This window comes from Biomphalaria glabrata, chromosome 5 (assembly GCF_947242115.1).
Source record: "Biomphalaria glabrata chromosome 5, xgBioGlab47.1, whole genome shotgun sequence".
In the NCBI taxonomy this organism is placed as follows: Eukaryota; Metazoa; Mollusca; class Gastropoda; family Planorbidae; genus Biomphalaria; species Biomphalaria glabrata.
Window position 1 is genome coordinate 11,586,356 of NC_074715.1, and position 12,003 is coordinate 11,598,358.

At 37.0% G+C, this 12,003-nt stretch overlaps 2 protein-coding genes across 3 annotated transcripts in view; one reads left to right on the forward strand and one right to left on the reverse strand.

The window, feature by feature from the left end:
* LOC106062433 (amiloride-sensitive sodium channel subunit alpha-like) overlaps window positions 1-10,278 on the reverse strand; it is a 45,267-nt gene extending 34,989 nt beyond the window's left edge. The window contains exon 1 of one of the 2 annotated variants that reach the window (XM_056031122.1): window positions 9,769-10,278. Coding sequence is in view for 1 of the 2 variants with exons in the window: in XM_056031121.1 (XP_055887096.1) it covers window positions 6,294-6,314 (21 nt within the window). In the remaining variant the exon portion in view is untranslated. Of the gene's footprint in view, window positions 1-6,293; window positions 6,493-9,768 lie in introns of those variants that run through there. The other variant, XM_056031121.1, reaches the window with a different exon arrangement.
* Window positions 1-12,003, forward strand: part of LOC129926517 (uncharacterized) — an 86,398-nt gene that overhangs the window by 3,389 nt on the left and 71,006 nt on the right. The window lies entirely within an intron of this gene.

A 12,003-nucleotide genomic window follows, 5' to 3' on the forward strand; every position in this document is an offset into this window, starting at 1 on the left:
CCCTGTACTTTTGTATCTCCACACCCACTGCTATGTAAATGTGGTTATCGTTGCCTTAACTCTTTCTCTCTTAACTAACGATACCGACGTTGATTCCACCAGAATGTGGTAAATAGTTACGGAGAGAAAGAGTTAATGGAGAGGTCGGAAACAAATACAATCGCAAGGTTACAGCAGCTGGACAGTGAAATATTTATTAGTGTGCCTGGATATCTCGCGGCCTTCAGAGCTGTGATACAAATAGAACTAATCACAATGACAGAGTGTTATCAGAAAGCGAGAATAGGAGAGTGGAAGGTGGCAGTTGAAAGTGATAGTAATTTATTAGAATGAATTGAGACCAGAGTTACTAATAGGAACTAGACTTGAATGACGAGAATGTGGATGATGAGGACGTCAATTAGCGATAGAGACAAGATTAAGTGTCTATAACAAAACTAAGAGACAACACAAGATTTAGTGACAACAACATAATTAAACAAAATCGGCAAGATCAGGTGACAACGACACGAATAATTGGCAATGCAATACCGCGATTAAGTGACAATGAAACGATTAAGTGACAACGACACGATTAAGTGACAACGACACGATTAAGTGACAATAACAATGACAAGACAACGATAGCAATCATTGACAATGATAAAACATGACTTAGTGACAACAAGGACCAGACTGAGTGTCAGTTACAGACAGTGACACGATGTGTTGACAAAAATAAGAGTTTATTTACACAGACTTTTTAACCTAGTGACAACAACATTTTTATTTTCTTTTAAAGCACTTCTTCTCTCCCCTTCCCCTTCTTAAATGCTTTTGAATAATCATTCTCCCAAATGTTACGGCTTATAGAAAAAATCCTGAATGTTTCATGTATCATGTCACAATGGCTCATACTGTACAACTTTATCAATTGAAGGGTGTCCAAGTGGAAGCTTTGGCTATAGGAATAAATAACATTTAGAATCTATGTCGCATCTTTAACAAAAGTAAACCGTTTAAAAAAAACAAAAACATTTAGATTGAATTGAACGCGTCATCCGGGAATGACGATATATGCTTTTAAACCGAGTTTACGGGAAATCACTGAACTTTACGGCCAATTAAACGTGGGAAAGGCTCATTGAGTCAAGAGTGATTCGAAATGGTTTGTTTGATGTGGTAAATGGTTGGCTAGGTAACGGTTTTCATGTCACTCGCGCTATCGTTGTCCCTGCCGGAACATAGTGTTTAATGTCGGGTTACAATAGATGCGTATTCAACTGTGTTTTGTGAGACCCACAACAAGTTGTGTCTCAGGTCGGGCTACAATAGACTTCTGTTATTTTGAAGAGTTTAGAAGTAAATAGGATAATGTGTAATACGAGGGAGGTTTAAGGTTGAGATCTCTTTGTATTAGTGCCATGCACTTTGGCGATCGATACAAACAATAGGACAAAGTAAACGCCCCGCTTCAAACCAATCGTCTCGAGTTCCAATCTAGGCGACGGCAAAAAGTGTTTCTCCCCCTTTTTTCTAGTGGCCCCCTAAAGAGGAAAAGACGCTATTAATTTTGTATGGCCTGTCTGTCCGTCCGTCCCGTTTAGGTCTCAGAAACTAGAAGAGAAAATGAAAATAGGATATCATGATATTTTAGATCATTCATAGTTCTGATGCAACGGCAACTTTTTTTTTTCCGAAAGTGAACCATCTAATATTTAAAAAGTATATATGCAAGCAGATTTAAAAAAAAAATTACACCACTTTTCAATGAAAAACTTCAGGGGAAGTAAGTCTTATTAAAAAGTTCACAAGCTTCTCCATAAATCAAGCTTCATTCATAGATTCACGAATTGGTACAAAAAAAAAATTTCACAATTGAAAAAGTATCAAAATTATCAATGGATCATTATAAAATTGTTTTTCCATTAACTAACTCATGGAATAGAATACTGATTCAAATGTTGTTTTTAAAAACGAATTTTAATACTAACTTCGTTTCAATTGTAAGTTTAAAAAAAAACTACCTTTATACCGCTCAGTTTTCACATATCGTCATTAGGCATGATTAGGCTATACACTTGACGACAATCTAAATTACAATAAATAGAGGCCAGACATAGATCTAGATTTAGATTTAATTGTATTAAAAAAAATTTGAACAAAACTTACATTTATAATCAATTAAGAAAATAGTTTATCTTCTAGGGATGCAGATTTATTTATTATGTAACCAGTAGTATCACATCAAGAAGTGAATCAGTAACCCAGTAGTAGGCCTATTAATCTTGATCATAATATTGACCTAGATCTAGTAGATCTAGATTCTATTTATAGATTTATAGATCTGGTTCAGATTCTAGTCTAGATTAGGCTATAGATTTAGTTCTGAATCTTTATCTAGAGTCTATTAAGTCTAGACCTAGTCTAGGATGGCTGCCTGGTCGTGCGGTTTGCGCGCTTGACTGTCGTTTGGATTTATCGATGGTCCCGGGTTCAAACCCTGACCGCTCCCATCCCCCGTCGTCCTGCGGGATGTTTGGACTAGGAAGTAAACTATCTTCAACTCTATCCGAAACATGTCTAGATTCTAGATCGAGATCTAGATTCGAGCTCTAGATTCTAGATCGAGATCTAGATTCTAGATCGAAATCTAGATAGATCTAAATCTTCAAGAGTTTAGATCTAGATCTAAACTAGATCTATATCACATCTAGAACTAGTCAAGAAATCTAGATTTTGTCTAGATCTAAATAGTAGATTCTATATATATTCTATATTCTGGATCTAGTCTAGACCTATTAAATAAATAGAGTCTAGAGTGGTTATGATCAGGATTAGTAGGCCAACTAGTGGTTAATAGCAGGGGCGTAACTAGGGATTTGGGGGCCCGGGGGGATTGACCTCTTTGGGGGCCCCTTGCATTTTGACATTCGACATATGACATGGAATAATGTACGCAAAAATATATAAGCCCCAAATCAAATTGGTTCAGTATATCAGTAAACTTAACAAAAAGTAATCAAGACTATTTTAATGAATAAAAGCTTTGTTTATTAGTTAAATAATGCACAAGTGACAAATCTCAATTGATATCGCTTCACGTCGTGCTTTCTGTGCAGCAAAGACATCTATAACATCAACTACATCGATACTTTCTAGTATTTGTGACTTCACTGACATTAAAGCCATGATAAGCCTTTCTTGTATCATTGTGCTCCTGAGATAGCTTTTGATGAACTTGAGCTTTGAGAATGATCTCTCACATGACGTAATGGAAGTGGCCTGAGTTAGCAGTATTCGGAGGAGGTTGCAAAGTTTGAGCACACGTAATTACCATATGAAGCCTGTTTCCTCAATATGTCTATTGGTGATTGTATTACTGGTTTGTTGATGAAAAGTGCTCGTGCATCAATGACATCATACAAACAGGAAAAGTAGCACAGTTTGTCATAAGCGGGTCTTCATCTAACAGGTGTCTTGGTTCAAGAAGAAACCCAAAGGTATCAATTTTCTTTCCAGCCTTTGGAATCTGCCCTTCATCTCCATATGAAATCTGTCCAGCACTTCTGTCGCAACACGTTTGAATTGCAGTTCTATTGACAGTCCTACATTAGAACTCAACTTCCCATCAAGTCTTTTCTTTCTTCTATAGCTTTTATATAGCGTTACTTTCATGCTTATAGCATGCTCAGAGCGCTTTGGTCCAATCTAGGAGTTGGTTTTCCGTTCTGCCTTTAGTAAACGCAACTCTGCCCGAGTCGGGTGTCGAACCTCGAGTCCCCTTCTAGGTAGCCAAGACAAGCCAAGTTCAAGCGCACTTAGCCTCTCGACCACGCTTCCCACAGGGATTACAGGGAATCCATAGTATTCACTACCTTCTTTTGCTTTTTTGATGGATTGGGTTTTTGTCAGTTTCTCATCATTTTGCAGAAAGCATGAAAGGGTACTAATTTCTTTAGCAGCTTTCCATATATGCAGTCCAGACTTTTGTAGTTTCTTCCGAACTATATTAATTGGGAGCAAGAGCTTTGACCAGAATTCAAGATAGGCAAAAAATTCTTAATTTTCCACTGCATGAAGAAGATTCTGTCCTAATATTATATGGTACTACGTCATTGTTGGTTGTTTATGTTTTGTGCGCAAGCAAAAGGATTCAGAGCATACAAAAGTGGGAAAGATACATATCTCGTTATGCTCGAGTATAGAAATACTCCGATAAGTGGACTGCCGTATTCACAATCACAACTGCTGACGAGTAGAAGACTCAGGGAATCATTCGAACTGATCCCAAACTATTGAAACCATCGGTAGCTGAAAATGCAGACATTACTCAACGAACGACAGATGAAAAGCAAAGTGAAATACGATGCAAAAGCAAGAATACCTAAAGATTATTCTGTCGGAGAGTTCGTCTAGGTCAAACATGGCAGAAAGAAGTTGTCATAAAAAAAACATTCAGCACCCAGATCTTACATCATAAAGACAAACGGAAAAACATACAGAAGAAATCAACGCTTTTTGAATAAGAGTTTCGATGAAGACATCTCTGGGTACTATGATACCGATGGAGACAATGAACTGCAAACTGTTGGAACAAACGAAACAGACAGTTATAGACCAACGTCTAGAGAACTTGTTGTGCCAGTCAAGACAACCAGAAGTGGACGAATTGTTGAAGTTCCTACTAGACAGGGCCGGCCTTAGGCCACTGCAGCCTATGCGGTCTCAGTGGGCCCCGCGCTTTCATAGGACACGCGCTAATTCTAAGTGTACATTATTAAATTAAACCATTATAACGTATATAAAATAACAGGGTTTTCGTGACCTCCTGATTTTCCAGGGCCTCCAGGAAATCTCATGAAAAGGCAAAATATACGATAAAGTCCTGAACTTTTTTTTAATTTATTCAAATCTCCTTAAGAATAGACGAAATTGACATTTTGGGGTGCCAATAAATAAAAAGTGGCATTGCGAGCTTTCATTTGATAAAAATTTATTGCAAAGACGAAAGTAGGCCTATTTTCTAATTCAAAAAAAATAATAATGACATTATGCTCATCCCTACCCAGACTAGGCCCCGCGCGATCAGTTTTGCATAGGGCCCCCAAATGGTAGATATCACTCTTAAGAACTTTAAAAGGAAGGATGTGATAATAACTTCAAAAGGAAGGATGTGCTAATATTATATGATATTACGTTATTGTTTGTTGTTTATGTTTTGTGCGAAAGCAAAAGGATTAGATGGAAATAAAAATAGAGTTTCCATTGGATTGATGAAAGATGAATAGAGGGGTAATAACTCGAGTGTGAAGTTTAATTCTGAAATTATTGACGCCAAACCCGAATAATGGACTATTCTTGCATTATTAAGAATAACTTTTGGATCTGTTATACTCGATTCTGTAAATTTTGCTTCAAGGTTAATTAGTGTAGCCATAAAATACTCGCCATTTAGATCTATTATTAGTAAAGGTAACAAGATACCTGGAATTCGCTGTATATCATGCAGTTTTATTCGTGGCAACAAAGTTTAAAATGTAAAACTAACTTTAAAAAAAACTTTAATCTCTGTGGGAAAAAATATTTTTAAAATGTCAACAAAGTCAACGTACTGATAGACCTAGATCTAGGTTTAGTCTTTGTGATAAATTTTTAATCCATAAATGTTGAAAAAAAAGACACCCGTTGACACTATTTGTCAATCAAATATATTAATTTATGTATTTACAAATAAATTTCGGACACCCATTTGGGGGCCCCCCCTAGGTGGGGGCCCGGGGGGATTTTTAATTTCTCCCCCCCTCCCCCCTTAGTTACGCCACTGGTTAATAGTGTATTAGTCTATACTGTTCGCATGGGAAACCTGTTTAGTTGTGCAGGCCTTACTACGTTTACTCCAATATATTAATCAAAATTGTTGGGAAGAATTAGTAATCTTGGAGCAGTGGCGTCATGGGGGGAGGGGCAAGGGTGCGGTCCGCACCGGTCGACACTATTTCGGGGGTGCCAACCAAATTGGAAAAATTATAACTTGGTAAAAGCAGACACATTGAAAAAGATAATAATAAAATCTCTAGATATATGCCCAAATATGCATTGGCACATCTGGATGGTAGTGTAAGTGTAAATGATACAGCACAACGTTATACCATTTAAAGTATAACAAAAGAAACCTGTTCATGTGGTGTTAAGTCTGTTTATAATTTTTATTAAGTATTATTGTAAAATGTGCAATAACAATTGAATAAATGTAATTAACATTGGGATTTTACATATGAGTAAAAATCAATAAAAGTAGGTTATCGGCTCACACTGTATCGGGAGGTTTCCATGCTGATCTTAGGTGATCACTTAACTCTACTCTGCTTATTCCAGAAGAGTTAGAAGAGTCTTATCAAAGACGACGTGTTGCACTGTTTGCTTTTATGTGAAAAAAAAGCCAATTTCTTTAAACGATCAAAACATTGGTGAATTTGATGGGGGCCGCCTCTGAGTTTGTGTGATAACACAAACTCTCTTTGTAATCTTGTGGTTTTATTTTAGTTCACCATTGAAACAAGAAAATAAAAAACAACAACATTTTACTTGTTACCCTAAATAACTGTTGACTAATAAACAGTTTAAAAAAAATAAAGTTCCTCTTTCAGACCTTGCGATCTATACGGCACATGATTTTAAGATCATCTGTTTCATTGGCCAACGGTTAACGAGCAGGGTTTCATGTGGCCTGCTGAACTAACAACAACCTTTACTTCCCCCAACAAAAGTCAGTTACCCATTAGAGTTGGGCGCCCTAAAAATCCCGAAATTCAAAATCCCAGTCCTCACCGAGAAACGAACTCAGGACCCCAGGCTTAACCACTCAGCTTTACGTAATTTGACCCAAAGAACGCTAATTTTAAAGCGAAGCCTTAATGACATTTTAAAAATAAAGTTCTTGTCACTGATAAAACTATTTAAGTGTTGGTTAGTTAAAGGTAGCCATTGCAATCTATTAGGGCCAGCGGTTAACGATGGTATCATGTAGCCAACACAACTAACAACCGCCGTTAGTTGCCCGCCGTATGACAGGTATTGGTTTAGAGTTTGATTGGACAGGGACGTTCTGAAAATTCCCGAGGTTCAACAACTAAGTTTACACCGGGATTCGAACTCAAAACTCTCAGTTTACCAATCGCCAACACGCCCCTTATGTAACTGAAAGGATGTTTACACATTTTTGTCGCTGCGAGATTTCCTAACGCACATAAAAAAAAATATTTATATATGATGATTATGTACTTACGTAATTTTATTACAGACACACACATTTAGTCAATCAAATGGGATTTACCAGTAAATAAAATATAGATATAGATGGCATATAGATGGCATTAATGGAGTTTACAAGATCGAACAGAATCTTAAAGAATCAAAAATTACACGCACACATACACAGAACACTTCATGATACGTAAGTTGATATACCGTTTTGTCACACACATGCCCACACACACAAATACATGAATTGATATAACATTATGTCACAAACTCACATACACACATTTTTCTCCGCCTCGAATTCAAACAGAGATCTTAACATTCTGTTTCACACAAGATCGACGATCATTCCATTATTCCCTGCAATACGATTCCTACTTAGGATTCATTCATTGATTGTAACTTCAAACAAATACAACAGACCGCGAACTTCAACAAAGGCCTTAAGGTGGACCCATTAGGAGAAGTCAACATTCGGAGATCCAATTAATACGGATGTTTCAGAAACGTCGTGACTATGCCAAGTTCGGTATCAGTAATCTCCCCCGTCGTGACGTTGGCAGTCTCGTTCAACGTTGGTAGCTGTACGGTAATTCGCGAGAGGTCATTAAAGTTTGACGTATGACTTTGTTGAGTAAAGAATAACAAGTTTTGAATCATGCTTTAATTTTATTTTTTTATTTTTTATTTGCTTTTGAAAAAAAAAAGTAACAATCTTTAGCAGTAGCGTAGCAAGGTACACGATGGCCAGGGTTCAATAATAGGAAAGTAGCCCTCCTGCCCCTGAAGCAACTCGATGGTTGAGTGTGAACAAACCAAGAAAAACATTTAACTCTTTCCCTCCTAATCGACTATACCATCGTTGATTTGACCTCATTCAATTCAATTAATATTTAATTGTTTAAACTTGACTTTGAATAATATAAAAAGAGCATGCATTACTTCTACACCTAATACAGCAGTTTCTGATTACAAACAACAAAGTTATTGAAGCCCATTCATAACAGGGTAGTGAAATAGTAATGCGCAAAATGAAGAATTCCTTTACAATGTGGATAAATAATTACGGAGAAAAGAGTTAAAAATACATTTTTAAGAAGACAATATCTCCATTATGCAGCTTAAAAAATAATACAATATATTTAACAATTATTTAACAAATAATATTTAGTTCAAACCGGATATTGAACCAATGATTTGACACCGTCAGATGCTTGAACGAACGATGGTAGCCTACCAATTCGGCCAGCGGGCCATGCGAACTTGTGCACTTATTTATTGGTACTTCATTTAATAGACATCTAGATCTAGAACTACGCCTAGACTTCTGATTTAAAACACTTTAAGATCTAGTTGAGATCTAGAATCTAGAATTAATCTTTTTTAGATTTACGTAAAATATAATCAAATCTTAGATGCTAGTCGACCCGCGGCGTAGCATGCGCCGCTATTTTGCAGGGCCTGCCTTAAGCCACTGCAACCTAAGCTATCGCAGTGGACCCCACAGTTTCATATGCCTCACGCTAATCCTAGGTGTATAAATTATTAAATTAAACCATTTTAAAACTTTTAACAGATTTTCCGCGGCCTCCTGATTTACCAGGAGCTCCTGGAAATCTCCTGAAATTGCAAAATATACGAAAAAGTCATGGAAATCTCCGGAAGTTATTAAAATCTTTTGAAAACTCATAAAAAATATCCTGAAATATAGACAAAATAGTCATTTTGGGGTCTCATTCAGTATGGAAAACGCAAATCCTACGCGCGATTAAAAACAAACGGCACTATACTCGCGCCTCAAACTAATGAAGAATTAATTGAAGTCAAAAATTCTCGAAGATAGATTGAAACATTTGGTAATTTTTGCTACTGAGCGTGATCTATGCAGGAAACATAATTTTTTATGATAGACTGTATGACTTTGCTAGACGCAAGGCTCGTAAAGTAATTCTGTATGTAGTAAAGAATGAATAAAATGCAAAGACGAATTTATTTTCTAACACAAACTCTTAATTTTCACTTATTATCCGTATCCCTACCCAAACTGGGCCCTGCCCAATCCGTTTCACATAGGGACCAGCAATGGTTAAGTCCGGCCCTGCTAATTAGTGGTGGGTGAATACAGAGAAGATTACTTGTTCTCCTCCCACCTCTTTTTTTTTTCGCCGCAAAAGTTATGTGGGGTAACTCTAGTCCGACTTGCAGAAATTAGAGTTCCATGATTTTTGGTGGTGTCCGGAATGGTTTGGCCATGAAGAGAATTATATATACATAGAATCTTTTAATAAACTTAACACAGGAGAATTAATGCAAAGCTCAACTGCCGATGACTGTTCCATTTTTACTTAGTTCGCAAAAGATTAATTTAGCGTCATTGATATTGTTAAGTTTATCGTGAAAATCTCCAATTGTATTGTGTGTGTTTTATCTATGTTTTAACATGACACAAGTATAACTATTAGACTTCGATGGACTCATACTTATCTCTAGATCTAGTATTCAGCAAAAGTGTAGAGTACCTCTTACCTGGATGTGGAAGTCAATATTTTAAGCAATGAAAACAAAACTGTTCGAAATTTCGGAAAACTATGTCTTCCAATGTGGTCAAAAGTAAAGATTTGAGCGTTGAACATCTATATCCTCACAGCTAGTCAGTCAAGTTAAGTACCTCACAACTAGCCCGTCACAGTTGGTCTCTCACAAGTCTCACAATTAGTCCCGTACATCTAGTCCCTCACAATTAGTCCTTCGTGATTAATTCCACACAGTCAATTCCTCAGAACTATTCTCTCACAACTAGCCCCTCACATCTAGTCCCCTCACATCTAGTCTCATTACAACAGTTTCTCACAATCCGTCCCAAGCTGAAAAGGTGTTTAATCCTAGAGACCAGAATAAATCCCTCGTTTTACGAAGCTCTCATCAGGCTACACTTTGCTCCCTGCACACTTCAATGTATCTATTATGCCAGCAATATATAAATAGACATTCAAATACTTTATATTTGTGTATATACATTGACTATACAATGTTTAACCAAACTGTAAGCAAGTCGTGGAGGAATGAAATCAAGCGTGAAAATAAGTACTTCAGTCCAAACCACACCCAAGTTCACACAAGTACGCGTAAAGCTTTATTTTATTTTATCTTTTTGATCTTTGATACATTATGGAAATGTGGCCTTCGGCTTTGTATTGATTTTTTATCGTTTAGTTATTGATGACAGAACTAACACGGGACTTCCGCAGAGTTATTTCCTGGGACATTGGTCAATATATCCTCATAACCCTCTTTTTATGCATACATAATGATTATATTTGCACCATGGATGGTTGAATGGCCGTGGAATATACTCTTAGGGCTGTCGTTCGATGGTCCCGGGATATAACCCTATGCAGGAGGTTTGGGGCTAGAATGTAATGCTCTTCAAATCTGAAGGAACATCAGAAGACGAGGATTGTTGCCACTCTAGTAAAAAAAAAACGTATGGCCCTGTAACTCTACAGGGGGCGCGGTTGCTGAGTGGTTAAGCGTTCGGATTCTGAACCTGAGGTCCTAGGTTCGAATCACGGTGAAGACTGGGCTTTTGAATTTCAGGATTTTTAGGGCGCCCCTGAGTCAACCCAACTCTAATGGGTACCTGACTTTAGTTGGGGAAAGTAAAGGTGGTTGGTCGTTGTACTGGCCACATAACACCCTGCTCGTTAACCTTTGGCCAAAGAAACAGAAGACCTTAACGTCATCTGCCCCATAGATCGCAAGGTCTGAAAGTGGAAATTTTACTTTTGACTGTAACGCTACTGTTGGGTTCTGTGAGCGTGTTCTTCTCCTTGTACTTGTTTACTTCTAGCGCGACTAAAACTTATTCTTGCACATTAGACAAAACTCACTAAATACACTGAATGAAAGCAGGTGTTAGCAGATGACATCTTTATTAAATAAATATATATCTTGGCCATCTAGCCACAAAGGCATAAGTATCAATATCATAAAATATAAGTACATCTCCATGTTCAGAATGAAATAAACCTCATAAAGTACATATTGCAACTGAAAAAAATTACATGTAGGCCTACATCCTTACACAAAGAGGCCAAAAGATTACTAAGGTTTTCACTTCGTGGTCAGTTACAGACCGATAAATTTTAGCCGTGCTAAAGGCACGAGATAATTAAGTGACTATGAAATCACTTCATGTCACAGTGAGTCTCAAACTAGTCTGTGACAGGCCCCACATATCAACTATTGTCGGGGAGGAATAAAAATGTAAGTTAATCAACGAGACTCTGAAGAAGATGTTAGGTGAAAGCATTCAGTGAAGGCTAATAAAGAGCCGTGATTGGTTCTGCCAAAGAAAAGTTTCTCACTCATCTCGATCAGACACAAAGATAGAGATCTATTATGTGTCTCACATGCTAGGACAAATTTGTGCAAATACTCCTTCTTCACTAGTGCTATTGAAGCATGGAATGGGTTACCTGAGTTAGCAGAAAAAATCAGTTACTTGCCAGACCACTGATTAACATAATGACTAGATTGAAATAGAGACCTTATTTTTTTTTTTTTTTTTTTTTTTGAAGAAACGTCGATATTTAATAAGATGAGATATATTTAGTAGAAGTAAAGGGAGAGTACTTGTTTAAATTACCTGCTTTCCTTTTTATGGAATTGTGTCCCTTATTACGCCGCTTCATTTTACCACAGAAAAACTGTAAAAGTTGTTTCACGTTTTGATTTGTTGTAATTACAATTCATCTAATT